Source organism: Oryctolagus cuniculus, chromosome 17 (genome assembly GCF_964237555.1).
Source record: "Oryctolagus cuniculus chromosome 17, mOryCun1.1, whole genome shotgun sequence".
Classification (NCBI taxonomy): domain Eukaryota; kingdom Metazoa; phylum Chordata; class Mammalia; order Lagomorpha; family Leporidae; genus Oryctolagus; species Oryctolagus cuniculus.
The window spans coordinates 852,536-874,591 of NC_091448.1; the positions used below are offsets into that span (position 1 = coordinate 852,536).

Consider the following 22,056-nt stretch of genomic DNA (forward strand, 5'->3'; position numbering starts at 1 on the left):
AGGCTGAGTCACACAAGGGAAAAGGGAGGGAGGGAGAGAGGGAGAGAGAGAAGGAGACAAATCTTCCATTGCTGGCTCCCCAAATGAACGCAACAGCCCAGCCTAGGCCACCCCAAAGCCAGGAGCCAGGAGCTTCTTCTGGGTCCCCCAGGTGGGTGCAGGGGCCAAGCACTGGGGACATCCTCCACCGCTTCCCCAGGGTATGAGCAGGAGCTGGGTGGGAAGCGGAGCAGCCAGGACTCCAACTGGCGCTCTGATACAGGTGCCGGCGTGGCAAGCAGCGGCTTAGCCTGCTGCGCACAGCACCGCCAAGACGCACCCCTGTCGCAGGGCTTTTCCAGGTGAGTCTTGTTTAGTGCGCTCTCGTTTGCACGCTCGCTCTGGTTTTCTCCTGCGTCCCACTGCAGAGGCCACGTTTGCACGGTCGTCCGCCTGTTGTGAGTCCCGTTCTCTCCCTGTGCTCACACCATGAAGGCCCCTGCTTGCCGCCTCTCCCTTCGCTCCCTGGTCACCGTCTGTATTTTCCTGGCAGTCGGTGTCAGAGTCTTAGTTACTGGGGTGTCGTCTTCATACAGAAGCAACAACAATTTTTTCTCAAGAAGACTTTTCTCATTCATTCATTTATTCATATTTGAGACGCAGAGAAAGCCTGAGTCCATTGACTCGTCCCCGATGCCTGCACAGGGCGAAGCCGGGAGCCCAGAACTCTGCGGGTCTCCCACGGGCGTGGCAGGGACCCACGCACCTGAGCCGCACCTGCCGCCTCCCAGGGAGCTGGGATTGGGAGCAGAGCCGGGACTCGAACCCCGGGCCCTCTGGCCTGCAGTGGGGGGTCCCAGGTGGCATGGTAACTGCTGCACCAAACATAAGGAGATTTAACCGAACTCTTGTTTACCCTCGTGTATTTCCAAACCTGTCAGGATAGCTTCTTGAACATAGTTTTTTCTTTCACGAGTTTTTGTTACACCTTTTATTTGAAGAATGCGTCTTCTCGTCTTCTCGGGCTGACGCGGGAAGTAACAGTAACTCACAGCTCCGTCTCTGTGAGCAGATTGCTGAGGACAGTCATACGCGGCCCAGTCTCGCTTTAGAACGTGCAGTGCTTCAGTGCGTCTGCCGGGAGGGCCTCTTTCCGGATGGAATTCTCTAGAAGTTCTCTGAGCTTTTCTTCCGAGGGCTTAGAAACCTGTAGTGTGCGTTGTCGGCATTTCCTGGTCCGAGGCTTCCCCGGGGCTGCAGATACTCAGCACGAGTCAGCCACGGTCCACCCGGAGGCGGCAGCCCGTCGCTCCCCGGACAGACGTGGGAGGGTCTGCCCGTGTATGGACAGCAGCGGGGCTCGGCTCCCTGGAAGGCCGGTGACCGCGCTGCGAGCCTGTGGGAGCAGGCGCAGCTCCCAGAATGCAGAGCTCCGCCTCCCAGCTGGCGGACGGCAGCTCCTCAGCCTGGTTAGTTCTGAGAAAACACATGGCTGGGTCGAGTTTACGCCATGGCCTTCGCCTGCGGCTTCCCGTTTTTGGTGAGCCGAACGCGTGACGGAGCAGAGGCGTCCATCAGGGGTCAGAGCTTGGCAGATGCCCACGCCGCGGCCGCCGAGAGGAACCTTGTGTGTGCAGCAGGGAGCCGCCGGGGCTCGCGCTCAAGCCGGCAGCAGGTGCAGGCGCAGGCGCCGCCTCGCTCACCAGGCCGGTGGGGCAGGCAGCCCTGGAACCAGGTGGCAACCACGCTGTGCTGCGCACAGCCTGGGAAACGCCGAGGCGTGGGTGGGCCTCCCCGCGGCCTGGGAGGAAGCCAACAAGGGACACTCAACCTCAGGGGTCACCGTCTCATCTGGAGGGCTCAAGGTTCTTTTTAAAGATTTATTTTATTTATTTGAAAGAGTTACAAAGAGAGGTAGAGACAGAGAGAGAGATCTTCCATCCGCTGGTTCACTCCCCAGATGGCCGTGACGGAGCCCGGGCAGGGGCCCAAGCCCGTGGGCCATCTTCCACTGCTTTCCCAGGCCACGCAGGGGCCCAAGCCCGTGGGCCATCTTCCACTGCTTTCCCAGGCCACAGCGGAGAGCTGGATGGGAAGTGGAGCAGCCGGGACTTGTACTGGCGCCGCTGGCACTGCAGGTGGTGGCTTTTCCCGCTGTGCCACAGTGCCCGGCCCTGCTCCAGGCAATTTTAACGATAATTTCTACAGGAGAGAGTCTGAGGCTGTCTCTGAGGACTGTTTGCACTGTTGCCTCGCAGCTAAGATCCGCACAGGGCCGGCGCTGGTGGAGCAGTTCCTGCCGCGTGGGCTGCACGCAGGCCGTGAGCGTGTGGTCCACGTGCCTGCTCCCCTCCCGGCCCAGCCCCTGCTGATGTGCAGGAGCGGGAGGCGGCGGGGGTGGCGCCAGTGCTTGGGTCCCTGCTTCTGCCGTGGGAGACCCAGACTCAGTCCCGGGCCTCTGGTTTGGCCGAAGCCCTGTCTGTCGCGGCCACTTGGGGTGTGAGCAGCAGAGGGAAGGTTTCTGTCTGTCTCCTCTGCTTTTCAAGTAAAATGAAAATCGGTAAAGTAATTTAAAAATGGCAGTGAAGCGCACTTTGGCCAAATAGAAATCTCTGGTCTCTGTTCCCCAGGGAGGCGTCGGGCTGGGAGCTCAGGTTGACACCAGACGGCACAGCGGGGGTGCTGAGCGGGCACAAAGCTCACCCGAGGCCGGTGGGTGGCGCTGGGCCCCAGGGGTCTGCACCCCAGGGCCACGGGGAGCCGTGCGAGCCCCGCTGTCGCTGCGCCCAGTGACCGCGCTTGGTCCTGAGCCGCTGGTGGCAGGCCTGCCCCCGGTGCTCCGCCACCACGTGAGCCTCGGGGCTGAGGAGCTGCGCCATCCCCACAGGGGCCGGTGTTGTGGCTGGCACAGCCCCGGCACCAGGCAGGGGCCAACGTGGGTCACGGGGGGGTGCACTTTTTCCCAGAAGAGAATCAGATTCTACCTGAAAATAAGGCCCCACCAGACAGGGTACGGCCCAAGGAGGTAAAACACTCGGACCGCAGACAGAACAGGAAGGAGCGGCTAATGCCTGCAGTGAGGCCCAGCTCCGACCCAGAGCCTGGGGGCAGCCGGGGGGCCCCTGGGTGGAGTTCCCAGTTCATACAGGTGTTGCCCAGAAATGAGAACTGTTAGACCCTCGGAGTGAGGATGCTAACACGTCGAGAGGCACACCCCAGAGACTCAGAGTCCAGACCGGCTGATGCAAAAGCAAGAGGATTTATTCGGCGTCTACGCAGACGGGCCTCCTGAACTCGGGAGTCCAGAGAGCGCCCCCAGCACAGAGCCACACGGTTTATACACCCGCAGCGACCAATCAGAAGCACTATAGAGTCCATGCACACAGCGGTCCAATCCGCGAGCTGATCATGTGAAGGGCATGCGTCCTGTCCAGTCAGCTACGGGATCACATGGGAGGCGTGCCCCTCGTCGCCATTTTGTTGTTTACTTCTTCAGCAGTTCCTTCCCTGCCGGCGCCATCTTGTTCGCCCTGAGGGGGACGGCGTCTCGCTGCCTTCGTTGCCCTGGAGGGAGAGCGGCGTCCGCTTCCCACACCGTTATCTGAGTATTAGGAGGCTACAAACTGGGTTAGGTCTCAGCACAGCCAGGCGCAAGTGTCGCAGCTAGCTGAGCACAGGGTCCCTTATTTTATAGCTGCACCCAATTTTAGCTCTGGGGGAAAGTTTAGGGCTGTAATGTTTAAGCTTTAATTTTGTTTGGGGCAAAGGTGACTTCTTGTTCTTAATGGTATTGGCTTAGGTCACTCCATCTTGGTTTGATTTTTAAGGTTCTTCAAGAACCAGCAACACACTCGGTGGCTCATACTTGAGAGTTAATGGCGTAGACATTACCGAGAGGAAGGAAGAAGTCCCCTAGAGAGACACGGGGTCCCAGACAGGCTGGCAGACCTGCGCCCAGAGGAGTCCGGCGAGAGGCAGGCGGACGCCGCCGCACACGCTGGCTGACTTCTCCGGCCTCCCTGCTGTGCCGGGGACAGGAGCCGCCGCCTGCGCGTGCAACAGAGACTTCTCAGGCAAGACCACGGGGCTCGGGCGGCGAGGCTGTGACCGGCGGTCACAGTGCCAGCTGGAACACCTGCGTCCCACGGTGCGCTGCCCAGCTTCCTGCTGGTGGGCCTCGTGGGAGGCCCAGATGGCGCTCCCGGCCCAGCCACTACAGGCCCTCGGGGAGCAGCCAGCGGGGGGAGGAAGATCTCTCCCTGCCTCTCCGGTTTTCAGGGTGTGCTGGGGCAGAGCGCGAAGCGCGCCAGGGTGCCTGGTCCCTTATCAGATGCCAGCGTGAGTCCCACTCCCCTGCTTCGGATCCAGCTCCTGCCCTCGCACCTGGGCGGCCGTGGAAGCTGGCCCCATGCTGCCGCACCCACGGGGGAGACCTGGAAGGAGCTCCTGGCTTCCGGCTTTGGACCAGCCCAGCTCCAGCCGTTGTGGCCAGTGGGAGTGACCCAGCGGGTGGAGGACCTTCTGCCCCCTCCCCCACCAGAGCTCTGCCTTTCAAATACAATAAATCTTAAAGAAAAGAAGGGCAGAGCTACAGAGAGAGGGAGAGGGAGTGGGAGAACGATCTTCCCAGGTGGCCAGACGGCCAGGGCTGGGCCAGGCTGAGGCCTGGAGCAGGAGCTTCTGCAGGTCTCCCTCGTGGGTGCAGGGCCCAAGCACCTGGCCCGTCCTCCGCTGCCTTCCCAGGCGCACGGGCAGGGAGCCGGATGGGAAGTGGAGCAGCCAGGACTGGCGTGGTGCTCCTGTGGGATGCCGGCGCCCGGCCTGCTGTGCCACAGTGCTGCCCCGTGCACGTGTGTTTTTGTTCTTTGGACCTATTTTGTAATAAAAGGTTTTAAAGAGGGAGGGCGTGGCTTCCTGTGTGGAAATCTGCGGAGAGGCCAGGTGAGGTCAGGCAGAGCGGAGCCCGTTTCGCAGGGTGCGGTCCCCGGTGGTCTTCGGGGCAGCTTCAGTGAGGGGCAGGGCTGTCACCCAGCCTCCCCGGCAGCTGCCTGAGGCGAGGGTGAGGGTCACACACGTGCAGGTCGGGGAGAGGAGGCCTGGGCTGGGCTGCCTTGTGCAGGAAGCGGACCTCACTGGGGACAGGCAGGCCAGAGCACTGAGCAGGGGCCTTGCTGGCCCGCACCTGGCGATGCGCCACAGTGTGGGTGCCGGCAGGACACGGGACTCCTGGGCACCCACCACGGACCTGCGGGCCCAGCAGGTGCAGCGGGGCCACTGCGAGGGGCTCGGCCGAGACCCACTCTGTCCCCGAGGCTGTCGCTGGGCAGACACCCTTGGGGAATCTGGCATGGCAGCTGCCCCTCTGCCTGCAGGACTGGCCTTCGTGTCGGGGAAACAGCTCCCGGCAGACTGCACCCGTGTTCTCTCCTGGGGCACACGAGGCCCAGCTGGGCGGAGGAGGAGGTGCGGGCAGCCTGCTGGGGAGGGGGCTTTGAAAGCAGCTGCACGAGAAGGGGAGGGGGCTCGCCAGAGTCACCGGGAAGGGAGAGTGGCTATCTGGTGGTCCCCGTGGCCACAGCTGTCCTAGATGGATGCTGCACACGGCCCTGAGGGAGGGTGGATGCTGCACACGGCCCTGAGGGAATCCTGGATGCCGATGGACACTGCACACAGCCCTGGGAACAGCGTGGCAGGACAATCGTGCGTGGGTGGCCACTCCTGCCGCCCCTGCTCCAGCCACACCGGCCCCACTGCCAGCTCTCGAGGCCCAGCCAACAGGTCCATGTGCCCCCACGTACCTGAGCTGCGACTGTTCTCGTCCGTGGGCCTCCTCTCCCGCTAGCATTCTCACTGTGGCCCCGTCCAGCAAGGCTCCCGGAGCCCACCTGGGCCAGCGCCCCACCCCCGCACCCGCCCGCAGCCACTGTGCAGTCCATTCCCACCACCTGCACCCGCCCGCCCCCACCCCGGACCCCGGCGCCCTCGGACGCCCGCCCCTCCCTGCCGGGCCCGCAGCTCCCGCAGCTCACCCTGCCCCAGGCCGGTGCTGTTTTTCTTACTTGTCTTGATTCTGTGCGCCTCAAGAATGCCCCTGGGGGTGGGGACTTCAGGTCAGAGGCTCAGGCCCTGGTCCCCGCTCCCTTGGCAGCCAGCGGCAGGCGCTCAGTGTGGGCAGGGAGATAACGGGAGGCGGGGAGCCACGGCCACACGGCGGGCGCCAGGTGTGAGCTTATGGAATGAAGCACCAGTTTGGACACTGGCTGGGGCAGCGCCCGCCCCCCGGGGTGAAGCGACCCTGGCGGGACTGCTTCTCCGGACGCCAGCTCAGTTGACTTCCGAGCTGCAGAGCCGCGGCAGGGCCTGGGCTTCGGGGCACACAGGCAGCTGAGGCGCCAGGCGGCTTGGCAGGAGCTCCTGGGGGAGGCTGGGCGGCGGGGGTGGAGGGGCAGGCACCATGGAGAGGGAACGGCGACACAGCGTCCACCTGGAAGGACGGCCAGGGCCCAGCCTGAGTGACCCCCAGGGCGGCCTGCGGAGGGGACGCGAGGCAGCACCAGCTCCCGCCTTTGTGGAGGGCAGTTTAGGTGCCTGTCCCCGCAGCCCGGCGCCTGTGGGCTGCCGCAGGTGTCAGCCGCAAGGCGGGGGAGGGGCATCTGGGAGGCCGAGGCGGCTCCTGGCTCCGAGGCCTGCCTGGCTGTGAGTCTGCTGGGTCAGAGGCCAGGCTTGCGCTGCGAGGTTGCCCAACAGCCGGGCCGGGGCCTCCCTGCCCATCTGATAAGGGAGAACTGACCGCTCATTGTTGCTCCAGTGCGTGGCCGAGGCAGGGCAGCTGTCCTCGCCAGGCGGCCGTTTGTGTGGCTCTCCTGGGTGCTCCCTGTGACTTCCGGTAGAGCCACCAGGGCAGCCCCCTGCCGGGCGCGAGGGGCTCCTCCATTCGGGGAGCAGGCCCCGCTGCCTGGGGCTCAGCCGTTTAGGCAAGTGCCGTGATCCCATCCCAGAGCTGCAAAGGGAGGCCCAGGGCACTTGCAGGGGTCCCAGGCCCATCCTTGTGCCTGACCAGAGCTGGGCAGGTAGAAAGGGGCCGGTCATCCTAGGGCCCAGGAGGGGGTGGGTGGGGGTCTCCCGGAATGCGGCGCCAGGGGCTAAGGGAGCACCGTGGGGGGCCTCACGCTGGAGTCGTGGCCTGAGCTGCCCTGTGCAAGGAGGGGTTGTGTGTGTGCCCCCGAGTGGGGCACCCTGAGTTCAGGGGCACAGCGTCCGTGTTGGCTCCCCCCCGGGAGTTTGGCTCCGTGTAAATGTAACCCCGTCTTTTCCTCCGAAGTGCTGGGGTGCAGCGCTGAGTCGCGGGCGGGCCTCGTGTTACACTCAGCCAGGCCTTCCCATAAAGATCCAGGAACAAGGACAAAACAGCACCGACTCCCGGCCCGGCGCTCACATGGAGCCTGCTTGGCCCCCACCCCGACCTCGCCTGCTGCACACCAGGTTCCTCTCCCGCGGTTCCCTGAGGTCAGGGTTCCACGTCCAGGTGAGGGCCTGGCCTGAGGCCCCAGGGCCCCAGCTGGCGGGGTCAGGATCTGCTTCCAAGGCCACAGGGGGCAGGGGGCAGTGCCAATGCCCATGGGTGCCGGGACAAAGACAGGGCAGAGGACCTGCCTGCTGGGTCCAGGGAGGCCTGGCTGACTCCACCCCGTGGCCGTTCTTCTGCCAGTGTGGGCCGGCCAAGCCAGATCATCCTGTTTTTCAAGAGAAGCTGGAAGTCTTTTAGAGACATATAAAATGTTTCACTTTTTAAATATTGGCAACTAATTAAATCAAAACAGGGAGTAGGCCAGATCACAGCTCTGCGTGGGAACTGCCGGCTCCCGGGGCTGATGGTTCTGGCCCGGGGCTGATGGTTCTGGCGCGGGGCTGTGGGGCCTCCAGCTGAGGGCTGGGCACAGCTCAGAATGGGGACACAGTGAGTGCCGGCGACTTCCTCCCCGGGGAGCCCAGGAGGGGAGGAGCAGAAGCAGGTGCACACAGACCCGGCTGTAGCTCATATGTGTGTGTGCCTGTATAGACCTGGCTGTAGCTCACGTGTGTGCCTGTACAGACCCGGCTGTAGCTCCCGTGTGCACCTGTACAGACCCGGCTGTAGCTCCCGTGTGTGTGTGCCTGTACAGACCCGGCTGTAGCTCACGTGTGTGTGTGCCTGTACAGACCTGGCTGTAGCTCCCGTGTGTGTGTGCCTGAACAGACCCGGCTGTAGCTCACGTGTGTGTCTGTACAGACCCGGCTGTAGCTCACGTGTGTGTCTGTATAGACCTGACTGTAGCTCACGTGTCTGTCTGTATAGACCCGGCTGTAGCTCACGTGTGCCTGTACAGACCCGGCTGTAGCTCACGTGTGTGTCTGTATAGACCTGGCTGTAGCTCACGTGTCTGTCTGTATAGACCCGGCTGTAGCTCACGTGTGCCTGTACAGACCCGGCTGTAGCTCATGTGTGTGTGCACCTGTAAAGACCCGGCTGTAGCTCCCGTGTGTGTGTACCTGTACAGACCCGGCTGTAGCTCCCGTGTGTGTGCACCTGTACAGACCCGGCTGTAGCTCCCGTGTGTGTGTGCCTGTACAGACCCGGCTGTAGCTCACGTGTGTGTGTGCCTGTACAGACCCGGCTGTAGCTCCCGTGTGTGTGTGCCTGTACAGACCCGGCTGTAGCTCCCGTGTGTGTGTGCCTGTACAGACCTGGCTGTAGCTCCCGTGTGTGTGTGCCTGTACAGACCCGGCTGTAGCTCCCGTGTGTGTGTGCCTGTACAGACCCAGCTGTAGCTCACGTATGTGTCTGTACAGACCTGGCTGTAGCTCACGTGTGTGTGTGCCTGTACAGACCCAGCTGTAGCTCAGGTGTCTGTCTGTAAAGACCCGGCTGTAGCTCACGTGTGTGTCTGTATAGACCCGGCTGTAGCTCCCGTGTGTGTGTGCCTGTACAGACCCAGCTGTAGCTCACGTGTGTGTGTGCCTGTATAGGCCCGGCTGTAGCTCACGTGAGTGTGCCTGTACAGACCCGGCTGTAGCTCACGTGTGTGTCTGTAAGGACCCAGCTGTAGCTCATGTGTCTGTCTGTACAGACCCGGCTGTAGCTCACGTGTGTGTGTGCCTGTACAGACCCGGCTGTAGCTCACACATATGCCTGTACAGACCTGGCTGTAGCTCACGTGTGTGTGTGCCTGTACAGACCCAGCTATAGGTCACGTGTGTGTGTGCCTGTACAGACCCAGCTATAGGTCACGTGTGTGTGTGTCTGTACAGACCCAGCTGTAGCTCACGTGTGCACCTGTACAGACCCGGCTATAGCTCCCGTGTGTGTGTGCCTGTACAGACCCGGCTGTAGCTCCTGTGTGTGTGTGCCTGAACAGACCCAGCTGTAGCTCCCGTGTGTGTGTGCCTGAACAGACCCGGCTGTAGCTCACGTGTGTGCCTGTACAGACCCGGCTGTAGCTCCCGTGTGTGTGTACCTATACAGACCCGGCTGTAGCTCCCGTGTGTGTGTGCCTGTATAGACCCGGCTGTAGCTCCCGTGTGTGTGTGCCTATACAGACCCAGCTGTAGCTCATGTATGTGTGTGTGTGTGCCTGTACAGACCTGGCTGTAGCTCACGTGTGTGTGCACCTGTACAGACCCGGCTGTAGTGCACACGTGTGCCTGTATAGACCCGTAGCTCACACGTGTGCGCCTGTACAGACCCGGCTGTAGCTCCCGTGTGTGTGTGCCTGTACAGACCTGGCTGTAGCTCCCGTGTGTGTGTGCCTGTACAGACTCGGCTGTAGCTCCCGTGTGTGTGTTCCTGTATAGATCTGGCTGCAGCTCATGTATGTGTGTGTGTGTGTGTGCCTGTACAGACCCGGCTGTAGCTCACGTGTGTGTGTGCCTGTACAGACCCAGCTGTAGCTCACACGTGTGCCTGTACAGACCGGGCTATAGCTCACTTGTGTGTGCGCCTGTACAGACCCAGCTGTAGCTCACGTGTGTGTGTGCCTGTATAGACCCGGCTGTAGCTCACGTGTGTGCCTGTATAGACCCGTAGCTCACATGTGTGTGCCTGTACAGACCCGGCTGTAGCTCACATGTGTGCCTGTACAGACCTGGCTGTAGCTCAGGCGTGTGTGTCAGGCAAGACCAGGACGTCCTGTTGGGTGGGGGCAGCCTGTGGTCAGCAGCTCTCCGGCGTTGGAGCTGCTGGCTCTTTCCTGGAAGGACTCTCGCGTTGGGTTCGTGCCAGCTTCGTGGCCCAGCTCTGCTCTGGGCCGAGCACGGGCATCAGCCGTGTGGCGTCTACACCTGCCGGCCGGCGTGGGGGAGCAGGTCACAGCAGGCCGGCGTGGGGACCCTCGCGCTGCCGTTGACAGTCTTCCCCGGCTGAGATAGAGCTGTGGCGGGCAGAGCACAGGCGATGGCGGGGAGAAGAGAAAGGGGACGGCACAGCTGAGGCGGGCACGGGCAGGCGGGCAGCCTCAGGCCACTCTGAGCGCCCTTTCTCGGGGGCTGGGATTAGGGGTGCATGGCCCGGTCTGGCGGGAGGTGTGGGGTTTGCTCTCTAACCTGGGTTTCTGCAGAAAGTCATTTAAACGGCTGTGTTCCGGCCTGCTGACGTGGGACTTTGGCCGCAGTGACTCCATTTTGGTTGTCCTCCTGGTCTGTGGGCGGTGGCGCAGGAACTCAGTCCCGGGAGCCCTGGGGTGGCCGCCGGCCTGCCTGCGGGGACCCAGCTGAGCCGGGGAGCTGGCCGGGGCTTTCCGACGAGGAGCACGCGGGTGAGATTGCTCCACGTGTGGCCCTCACCGTGGCTGGCGTGGAGGGGCGGGGGCGCACTCTGTTCCAGGTTCTGTGACGAAGCCTCCCCTGCACTGGGGGGGGGCGGGGGGGGGACTGTGCTCCAGCGGCAGGAGCTGGGCGCGATGGAGTCAGTGTCCACCCGTGCTCCCCGGCAGCCGCTCCGACCCGTGACTGCGTGACTCTGCGTGGAGCTGCTGGCCGGAGCCGTGAGTGCACGAGAGGCCGGCGTCTCCCGAGCTGGCCGAGCTTCCGCCTCTGCAGGCTCGACGTGAAACGCTCCTTCCCTTCCTCAGGTCGTGTTGGAAGACAGAGACAGAGACGGGGACCCTCCCTCCCTCCCTCCCCGGTTCCCTCCTTCCCCAGTTCCCTCCCTCCCCGGCTCCCTCCCTCCCTCCCTCCCCGGTTCCCTCCCTCCCTCCCTCCCTCCCCGGCTCCCTCCCCGGTTCCCTCCCTCCCTCCCTCCCTCCCCGGCTCCCTCCCCGGTTCCCTCCCTCCCTCCCTGGTTCCCTCCCTCCCCGGTTCCCTCCCTCCCCGGTTCCCTCCCCGGTTCCCCCCCCACGGGGCTGGCGAGGCGGCCAGGAAGCAGAGCTCTCTGAAAGCGTGAGAAGCACCCAAGTGGGCCGTGGAGAGCACTTCCAGGAGGCCCTGCGGGAAGCAGAGGGACTTGTGTTCAAGTAACTAGTTGGGCAATAGCCCTCGGCTTCCCTGTTAACCCACTCCCGGCCGGGCTGGCAGAACGAGCGAGCCGCAGGTGGCACGGGCTTTGACCTGTGCGGCAGGCGCAGGCTCAGCTCAGCGGCAGGCCCGGCTGGGTGCAGACGTGAGCCCCAGAGACGTCCCCGGCTCTGGGGAGCCTTGGCTGCGTCCAGGGCGCTCGCAGGGCGGGAGCTGCGCAGGGAAGACCCGCTGGCCCGGCCCCAGAGGAGCTTGAAGGGTCTTGAAGTGGCAGGTGCTTCCTAGAGACCTCAGGAGACCGCGAGCAGCCCTTCAGCTGGTCTGGCTGCCAAGCAGGCGTTGCCGGCTGCCGTGGCGCAGTCGGTAAAGCCACTGCCAGGGACACCCACACCCACTCGGAGTCCCGGCTGCTCCTCCAGCATCCAGCCCCGCTGAGGCGCTGGGAAAGCAGCGGAACGGCCCGAGTGCCTGGGCCCCTGCCCCCAACGTGGGAGACAGGGAGGAAGCTCCTGGCTCCTGGCTGTGACCGGCCCAGCCCCAGCCCTGCGGTCATTTGGGGAGTGAACCAGTAGGTAAAAACAACTTCTGTCTCCCTCTCTCCTCTCCCCGCCTTCCCTCCCTCTTTCTCTGCCTCTCACATAACTAAAACAAGTGAATAAATAATCCACGAATTAAAGTTGTATAGACACAGCCTGACACAGCTCGTCACCCAGGCCTGCGCTGCAGGGGGAGGCAGCAGGTGGCGTGCTGAGGGCAGACGTGGCCCCGTGGCCCCGGGGAGGTGGCTTTACTCTTAGAGAGGTGTCTGTGGACATATTCGAAAGACAGAGAGAAGACGCCAGCCAAAGAAAGAGACCCCCGTTGGCTGCAACAGCCGGGGCTGGGCCAGGCTGAGGCCAGGAGCGCAGACTCAATCCAGGTCTCGCGCACGGCCGGCAGGGACCGGTACCTGAGCCTGCTGCCTCCCAGGGTGCACGGTAGCAGGAAGCTGGGGGCGGAGGTGGAGCCAGGGCTTGGATGCTGGCACTGCTGCACGGGACGCAGGCGTCACCCAAGCCCTGAGCACCGTGGCAGACGCCGCCCTCGGCACCTGACTGTGTAGGGGACGAACAGTATGCGTGAGCTGGGGTTACGGTCTCTGCAGAGGTGAGACGTAGGAAAGAGGCAGAGTGCACATCCCCAGGTGTGCTTAGAGTGTGTTCTAGGCCGGCGCCGCGGCTCACTAGGCTAATCCTCCGCCTGTGGCGCCGGCACCCTGGGTTCTAGCCCTGGTCTGGGCACCGGATTCTGTCCCAGTTGCCCCTCTTCCAGGCCAGCTCTCTGCTGTGGCCAGGGAGTGCAGTGGAGGATGGCCCAGGTGCTTGGGCCCTGCACCCCATGGGAGACCAGGAGAAGCACCTGGCTCCTGCCATCGGATCAGTGCAGCGCTGGCTGTGGTGAACCAACGGAGGGAAGAACTTTCTCTCTCTCTCTCTCTCTCTCACTCTCTTACTCTCTCACTGTCTAACTCTGCCTGTCAAAAAGAAAAAAGAAAAAAGTGTGTTCTAAAAATATGAATTGTGGCTGCTGACGCAGTAGAGGAGGTACAATAGAGCCAGAGCCTCAATCCAGAAAGGCACAAGGGGACTGGACGGAGGACAGAAAGGGGAGTCTAGCAGGAAGGCCGCTCAGCGCCGCCACGCTGCTGTGGACGGTGGTGGTGCAGGGACGCCCGGGCCTGAGCCCGCTCCCCGCGCAGCCCCCGCTGACGGCAGCATAGGCTGTGCCTGTGCTCGGGTCGCTGCTGCCTGCGTGGAGCCCTGGGCGACTCTGGGCTCCGGGCTTCAGCTTGGCCCACACTCAGTCATCACAGGCTCCTGGGGACTGAACCCGCAAGTAGAAATTCAGTGTGTGTGTGTGTGTGTGCACGTGTGAGAGAGAGAGAGGGAGAGGGAGGGGGGAGAGAGAGAGGAAGAGAGAGAGAGAGGGTGGGGGGAGAGAGAGGAAGAGAGAGGGAGAGGGAGGGGGGAGAGAGAGAGGGAGGGAGGGGGAGGGAGAGGGAGGGGGGAGAGAGAGGGAGAGAGAGGGAGGGGGAAAGATAGAGGGAGAGAGGGGGAGGGGGAGGGAGAGAGGGAGGGAGAGAGAGAGGGAGGGGGAGGGGGGAGAGGGAGGGAAGGGGGGAGAGGGAGAGAGGGGGAGAGAGAGAGGGAAGGGGGAGAGAGGGAGAGGGAGTGGGGGGGAGACTCTGCCTCTCAGATAAACAATCTTTAAGCAAATTACAAGCAGACTGAGAGAGAGGGAGGGGGAGAGGGAGAGAGAGGGAGGGGGGAAGATAGAGGGAGAGGGGGAGAGGGAGGGAGAGAGAGAGAGGGAGAGGGAGGGGGGAGAGGGAGGGAAGGGGGAGAGAGGGGGAGGGGGAGGGAGAGGGGAAAGATGGAGAGGGGGAGGGGGAGGAGGGAGAGAAGGAGAGAGGGAGAGGGGAGAGAGAGACGGGGGGGGGGGGAGACTCTGCCTCTCAGATAAACAATCTTTAAGCAAATTACGAGCAGACTGAGAGAGAGGCGAGGCTTTGCTGCTGTCCGTAAGGAACCCACTGCAGACACAGTCAGAGCTGGAGTCAGAGCTGGAGGGGCCTGCAGCACCGGCCCCGTGTGGGCGCCGACTCCAGTCCCCGCCGCTCCGCTGCCCACCCAGCTCCCTGCTGATGCCCCCGGGAGGCAGCAGAAGACGCCCCGTGCTGGGGCCCTGCACCCGCGTGGGAGACCCGCGTGGAGCTCCCAGCCGTCTCAGCCCTTTGGGGAGTGAACCAGCAGATGTAAGATATCTTTTTTTTAAAGATTTATTTTTTAATTTATTTTAAAGTCAGAGTTACACAGAGAGAGAAGGAGAGGCAGGGAGAGAGAGAGAGAGAGAGAGAGAGAGAGAGAGGTCTTCCATCCGCTGGTTCACTTCCCAGTTGGCTGCAACAGCCAGAGAGAGCTGTGCCGATCCGGAGCCAGGAGCTTCTTCCCGGTCTCCCACGCGGTGCAGGGACCTGAGGACCTGGACCATCTCCTGCTTTTCCAGGCCACAGCAGAGAGCTGGATCACGGAGCGCCAGATGGAGTTCCAGGCTCCTGGCTTTGGCTTGGCCTGGCTCCAACCGTTGCAGCCATTTGGCAAGTGAACCAGTAGATGGAAACTCGCTCTCTCAGTCACTCTACATTTCAAATAAATAATTCTTCAAAACAGATAAATTTGGGGCTGGCGCTGTGGTGTAGTGGGTAAAGCCACGTCCTGCGGTGCTGGCGTCCCGTGTGGGTGCCGGTTTGAGTTCTGGCTGCTCCACTTCTGACGCAGCTGCCTGCTGGTGTGCTGTGGCCTGGGAGAGCAGCGGAGCACGGCCCGAGTGCTTGGTTCCTGCACCCGCGTGGGAGACCTGGAGGAAGCTGCTGGCTCCTGGCGTCGGCCTGGCCCAGCTCCAGCCGTTGCAGCCTTCTGGGCAGTGACCAGCAGACGGGAGAGCTCTCTCTCTTCCCGTCCGGCTCTCTCTGTGACTCTGCCTTTCAAACACGTACACACTTACATACGCGCATGTGTGCTTACATGCGTGTGTTTGTGCGTGCATGCGTCTGTGCACGTGAGTACCTACATGCGTGTTCACACATGCGTGCGCACACACGTGCACAGAGCAGCCTATGGCCAGCAGTTCCCGTGCTGCACCTGTGAGCTCAGCCCCGTGTGGCCTCACCCAGGTGTCTTTGGTCTCGCCTGCCCCAGGCGCGCTGTCCCCTCCCTCACAGCACCCTGCCACCACCAACATGGAGCTCCTGGCTCGTGTGTCGCAGGTGACGCACGTCCCCGGGTGACACTCCGGTCCTCAGAGCTCTCGGCGGCCTCTTAATTGCTCTGCACCGCGGCTCGGGGAGCGCCTCAGGGAGGTCATTACTGGAGCCGCGCAGTCCCAGCCCTTTGCCAGCCAGGGCCCGCGGTTCCTCGGGGGGTCCTGGCCCTGGGGACTCCCCCTGCCCTCACGCAGCCCCAGACTCTGGTGGCCCAGGGCTGTGGCCTTGTCCAGGGACGCTTCTCTGCGTGAAGCGGCAAGTACGGGGGTTCTGGCTGCAACGTTTGCTGGGGGGGGCAGAGGCCCGAGCCCACCCCCCCAGACACAGGAGCCTGAGGTCACCTGCACCCTCACTCCTCCCTCCCTGGAGTCTCCCCCCCCACCACACACACAGGAGCCTGAGGTCACCTGCACCCTCACTCCTCCCTCCCTGGAGTCTCCCCCCACCACCACACACACAGGAGCCTGAGGTCACCTGCACCCTCACTCCTCCCTCCCTGGAGTCCCCCACCACCACACACACAGGAGCCTGAGGTCACCTGCACCCTCACTCCTCCCTCCCTGGAGTCGCCCCCACCACACACACAGGAGCCTGAGGTCACCTGCACCCTCACTCCTCCCTCCCTGGAGTCCCCCACCACACACACACACAGGAGCCTGAGGTCACCTGCACCCTCACTCCTCCCTCCCTGGAGTCTCCCCCCCCACCACACACACACAGGAGCCTGAGGTCACCTGCACCCTCACTCCTCCCTCCCTGGAGTCTCCCCCCACCACACACACAGGAGCCTGAGGTCACCTGCACCCTCACTCCTCCCTCCCTGGAGTCTCCCCCCACCACACACACAGGAGCCTGAGGTCACCTGCACCCTCACTCCTCCCTCCCTGGAGTCCCCCACCACCACACACACAGGAGCCTGAGGTCACCTGCACCCTCACTCCTCCCTCCCTGGAGTCCCCCCCAACCACACACACAGGAGCCTGAGGTCACCTGCACCCTCACTCCTCCCTCCCTGGAGTCTCCCCCCCCACCACACACACACAGGAGCCTGAGGTCACCTGCACCCTCACTCCTCCCTCCCTGGAGTCCCCCACCACCACACACACAGGAGCCTGAGGTCACCTGCACCCTCACTCCTCCCTCCCTGGAGTCCCCCCCAACCACACACACAGGAGCCTGAGGTCACCTGCACCCTCACTCCTCCCTCCCTGGAGTCCCCCCCACCACACACACACACAGGAGCCTGAGGTCACCTGCACCCTCACTCCTCCCTCCCTGGAGTCTCCCCCCACCACACACACACACAGGAGCCTGAGGTCACCTGCACCCTCACTCCTCCCTCCCTGGAGTCTCCCCCCCCACCACACACACACAGGAGCCTGAGGTCACCTGCACCCTCACTCCTCCCTCCCTGGAGTCCCCCACCACCACACACACAGGAGCCTGAGGTCACCTGCACCCTCACTCCTCCCTCCCTGGAGTCCCCCACCACACACACACACAGGAGCCTGAGGTCACCTGCACCCTCACTCCTCCCTCCCTGGAGTCTCCCCCCCACCACACACACACAGGAGCCTGAGGTCACCTGCACCCTCACTCCTCCCTCCCTGGAGTCTCCCCCCCCACCACACACACACACAGGAGCCTGAGGTCACCTGCACCCTCACTCCTCCCTCCCTGGAGTCCCCCCACCACACACACAGGAGCCTGAGGTCACCTGCACCCTCACTCCTCCCTCCCTGGAGTCTCCCCCCCCACCACACACACACACAGGAGCCTGAGGTCACCTGTACCCTCACTCCTCCCTCCCTGGAGTCGCCCCCACCACACACACACACAGGAGCCTGAGGTCACCTGCACCCTCACTCCTCCCTCCCTGGAGTCCCCCCACCACACACACAGGAGCCTGAGGTCACCTGCACCCTCACTCCTCCCTCCCTGGAGTCCCCCCACCACACACACAGGAGCCTGAGGTCACCTGCACCCTCACTCCTCCCTCCCTGGAGTCCCCCACCACACACACAGGAGCCTGAGGTCACCTGCACCCTCACTCCTCCCTCCCTGGAGTCCCCCCACCACACACAGGAGCCTGAGGTCATCTGCACCCTCACTCCTCCCTCCCTGGAGTCGCCCCCAACAGGAGCCTGCGGCAGCTTATGCAGGGCAGTGGTTGTGCACAGTGTGTGTCATTTCCCACTAAATGAATGGTTACCGTGTGCTTTTTCCTTTTTTTTTTTTTTTAAAGATTTATTTATTTACTTGAAAGTTAGAGTGACACAGAGAGAAGGAGAGGCAGAGAGAGGGGGAGGGAGGGAGGGAGGGAGGGAGGGAGGGAGGGAGGTCTTCCATCCGCTGGTTCACTCCCCAACTGGCCCCAACAGGCCCCAACAGCCGGAGCTGTGCCCATCTGAAGCCAGGAGCTTCTTCCAGGCCTCCCATGCAGGTGCAGGGACCCCGAGGACTTGGGTCATCTTCCACTGCGTTCCCAGGCCACAGCAGAGAGCCGGGACTCAAATTGGCACCCATACGGATGCCGGCACGGCATACAGGGGTGGGGTTTTACCCGCTCTGCCACAGCGCCGGCCCCGCTTTTTCCTTTTTTAAAAGGTTGGCGCCTGGGAGTGCCCCAGCAGGTGGACTGCCCCCCTCTGTCTTTGCTTTTCGAATCAGTCGCTCTCTTAAGTGTGATTTGGATAAGAGAGGAATTGGCTGCTTGACCGTTCAGTGGACCCCTGGGCCGGGGATTCCCCCTCTCCAGGGACTCTGCCCAGGCGCTGGGACCCTCCCCGCCTCCTGTCCGGTTCTCGCCAGTTCTTCCCACAGCAGCCTGGGCTCTGTTTCTCTCCCGTCCCTTTTCCTGGCATGTCTGAAATTTGCTTTTCACTTGACGATTTCTTTATTTGTTGTTGCCCTCAGTTTGCCTCGTTACTTTCTTTCCGATTTTTAAAAGATTCATTTATTTCTTTATTGGCTTGAAAGGCAGCAAAGGAAGGAAGAGGTCCTCCGTCTGCCGGTTCATTCCCTAAGTGGCTGGCAAGGCCAGGGCTGGGCCAGGTGAAGCCAGGAGCCTGGAGCCTCCTCTGGTCTCCCACGCGGGTGCAGGGGTCCCACACCCTCTGCTGCCTTCCCTGGGGTCTCCTTCAGCCCCCTTTCTGGACTGTCTCAGACATTGGTGACAGCAGCTGGGGCAGGGCACCACCACCGCCCACGCCCTGTGTGCCCACAGCAGGAAGGCCCCCGTCCCCTGCCGGCACGGTGGCCACTTGCCCTGGCTGCAGGGCGCAGGCCAAGTCCCTGTGCCCATCCTTGCGCAGAGCTGGGGCAGCCTGTGGTGTCCAGAGATTTCCAGGGGAGAAGCCAGGAGAGGCCTCTGCCGGGACGGGGGACCAGCACATGGTGCGAGCGTGGCCGGCAGGCGGCTCCCTCGGGGCCCTGCGGTGTGGAAAGGGCAGTGTTGCTCCATTCACTCTCCCAGCCCTGCAGCAGGCCCGCAGGTCCCCACCAGCTGCCAGCCTTGCTCTGCCCGGCCCCTCAGGACGGACAGGGCAGCGGCCCGAGGGGTGGGGAGGCGGCCTCACCGCCCCCTGGACCCCAAGACCGCCCACGCTCCAGGGCAGCCACAGCCCCCGCCCCCGCCCTCCTGCCCGCTCTGATCTGCTGCCCCCCCCAGCCTCTTGCTGCACCCTGCCGCTGGCTCCTCCCGAGAGCTGGGCCCCTGGGGAGCGCAGAGCTGGACGCAGGGGTGGGGCTGGGATGTGCTTGCCCAGGCAGGCGCTGTGTCCCCACACCCTGCCCCTCTCTGCTGCAGAGGCCAGTGAGGGACCCTGAAAGACCTGGGGCCTCCGCTGCCCTCACGGCCCCTGCATCGGGGATGGGCGTCCACACCCTGGGTGCTCCCTCCAGGGGCCAGGGAGCCAGACCTCCCAGCCTGGGCATTCCTGTCTCGTGGCAGCCACACCTCTGCCAGGGGGCCCTGCTGCCCCCGCGCCGGGCCAGGAGAGGGCGCCCCGAGGGCTGCCGTGGTCCCCTACAAGGCCTTATGACCCCCTGGAACTTTCCGGAAGGCTTGTGCTGGGCCAGCTCTGAGCAGCGGGAGGTCGTAGATGCAGTCACCTCCCCAAGGCCCGCGCAGAAAGCAGCAGGTGGAGTGAGGCACCCCTGGCAGGCACCCCTGGCGGGAGGCCCTGCCCTTCCCAAGTGGGCAGCATGGGCCCCCCAGGCAGAGGCCCTGCGGCCTGGCCAGGTCCTTCTCCCAGACCCTACTCTTCCTAGCAGGTCCCTGTGTGGTGGGAGGGGCAGCTCGGGGTCACCCCAGGGTCACGGTGGTGACCCCTGGGCCTGAGCCCTTCCCCAGGACCCCAGACCTCCCACTGCTCTGCTCGGGTGGGCAAGGACCGGGCAGGGCTGAGACTGGCGGGCAGCAGCCTCGTGGGCAGAGGTTGGAGAAGCACAGGGCACAGAGCGTGCTGTGAGGGCCAGCAGCCGCTGTGGACTGGAGCCCCCACCCCGTCCCCCGCCCGAGGCTACAGGAGGCGCCCCCAGTGGCTGGCAAGGACCAAGCGGACAGCTGCACAGCCAGGCCCACCCAGGCGCCAGCCCTCAGCACCTGCTGCCCCTCCCCCACCTTGGAGTCCAAAGACCCCACCTGCCAGGCCTTCCAGCTGGCCCTGGGCTCACCCCTAGCCGATGTGAAATATCATGGTTTTGGTTGTTTTACGATAGAAATATTCAGAATTCAAAAAACTTGGGAAACAGAACAGCTGGAGGACAAAGGTCGGGTGGCCCAGCCTCTCCGGCCACGGCGAAGACCTGCGTGGGCAGGGCGAGGGGTCCCGGCCGCAGCCTCCCCCCTCACTGTGCTCCCGTCTCTCCTCCTTGTCTGCAGAGTGTCCAGCCACCGAGAGCCCCCGCACAGCACAGACAGGCCTTGCCATCGAAGGGGTGACCGTGACAGCCCAGCCGAAGTCTGCACCCGCCAGACCCTGCAGGGCCCATCTTGCAAAACCCAGGAGCCGCCAGCCGTCCCCCAAGATCCGGAACTACAACATCAAGGCCTGACCCCGCCATGGCCTGTGGGGACCAAAGGCCTTGGAGCCCATTAAAGCAGGTGCCTCCCTCGTGCCTCTGCTTGGCTGGCCCAGCTGTTTGTGTCCTACTTGGGAAACGCAGCCCGGGCGCCTGTGCCAGGCCTGGCCTGGCCTGCACCACTGGCCGGTCTCCACCCAGAGCCACCTGCACCCAGCCGGTGCCCAGGCCCTGCGTCTGTCCCCAGAGCCTGGTGGGGGGTGGGGGTGCCCCCAGGGCAGCCCCCAGCAGGGCACCTGCCCCTCGTGCAGGCTCTGGGTTGGTAGTGGGGACCAGGCTGACCCCAGAGAGCAGCGACCACAGCACTGTCCGGGTGGGACACGCAGACGTCGGCCCCTGAGTTCCGGGAGGCTCGGGCCCGTCCCACCTGCTCTTGAGGACTCTGGGCCTTCCTCCCCTGGCACCTGCCGTGCCTGCCCACAGGGAAGGAGGTGGCCTCGCCGCATGGCCTGGGGCAGCCTCTCCTTTCCCAGGAGGGTGTGGGGAGGAGGCCGCTCCCAGCCTAACCTGCTGCGTGACCCGGACAGTCACTCGGCCCCCACTGCGCTGCCAGTAAAACAGAAGGACCCCACGTCCTGTCTGCCTGGGGCAGGGGGAGCAGCTGCTGCCCACCCCAGTGCACCCCCGGAAGTGCGCCCTGGCCCTGTGACACACACACACACACACACACAGACTACAGCCGCCTGTCAACAGCCCCGGGGCCCACTGCTGGCAGGAGAGCTGCCATTCCAGGCAGGCCCGGTCTCCACGTGGGAAGCCCCCTGCTGGGGCGGACCCTGCAGCCTCCCCTAGGAAAGGAGGGCGGAGTCAGCCTCTGGGGACCCTCCCTCCCCACTGGCCGCCCTTCCCTCCTCCGGTGTGAGGGATGCGACCCCAAGTGCTCCCTGGCCAGGCTGCGCCCTGCGCCCGTCCCTGCCAGGGTCCGAGGCCGGACGCGGACGCCCGCAGCAGAGGGTCCGACACAAGCCCCGCACTGCCAGGCGCCCGTGCTCTCCGGCCCGCTTGCTGCCCCCTGAGGCCGTCAGGGAGGCCGGGGGTCGGCGGCCTGGGAGGGCGCGCCAGAGAAGCAAGGGCTTGGCCCACCCTGGTGGAGGACGGCCGAGGCTCTTTGTTCAACCACCCTGCAGGGCGCTGGGGCAGACCCCGCGCGTCGGACGCCGCGCCCCGCCCCTGCCCCGCCCGGTCCCTGTCCTCAGGGCGGACGACCACCGGGCTCCCGCGCCGACCCCGCGCAGCTGGGCAGACCAGGAGGACCAGCCGCGCCGCGGTGACCGGCAGTAACCCTGCCCGGGGCGCCCTCGGCCGGGGTCAACGACCGCGCAGCGCCGCAGCCCGCGCAGCCCCGGAGGCCGCCCGCCGGCGGCCATCACCCTATCGCCTAGCAACGCCCACTCGCGCACCGCCATTGGGCCGCTGCGAACGCCCCCAGCGCGCGATTGGCCGCCGCAGCACAGCGGGCCACGCCCCCGGCCGGCTGGGCGCGAGCAGCGACGGCGGCGAGGACCGGCCGGCGACGGCGGGCACGCGGGCTCGCGGCCCCGGCCCGCCTCCCACCCGCCAGGCTCTGCCTCGCGCGGCCCCGGTGTGGTCCAGGTGGGGTCCCCAGCGTGGCCTAAGCACGCCCCGTCCCGCGCCGCCGCGCGCAGCGCACACGTGGCTTCCACGGGGGCGGGGGCGGCCCCGGGAGCTGGGGGACGCCGGGG

General features: G+C 64.4%; 1 protein-coding gene across 17 annotated transcripts in view; it reads left to right on the forward strand.

Moving 5' to 3' along the window:
- The window catches only part of CCDC57 (coiled-coil domain containing 57), an 80,409-nt gene extending 60,020 nt beyond the window's left edge, over positions 1-20,389 (forward strand). For 12 of the 17 annotated variants that reach the window (XM_070060094.1, XM_070060107.1, XM_070060095.1 and 9 more), the window contains 2 exons: positions 10,947-11,084; positions 20,154-20,389. In XM_070060094.1, the coding sequence (XP_069916195.1) occupies positions 10,947-11,084; positions 20,154-20,326 (311 nt within the window). In that variant the 3' untranslated portion in view covers positions 20,327-20,389. The remainder of the gene's footprint in view (positions 1-10,946; positions 11,085-20,153) is intronic. The other 5 variants (XR_011383308.1, XM_070060104.1, XM_070060110.1 and 2 more) reach the window with 2 other exon arrangements.
- The last annotated feature ends 1,667 nt before the right edge of the window (positions 20,390-22,056 follow it).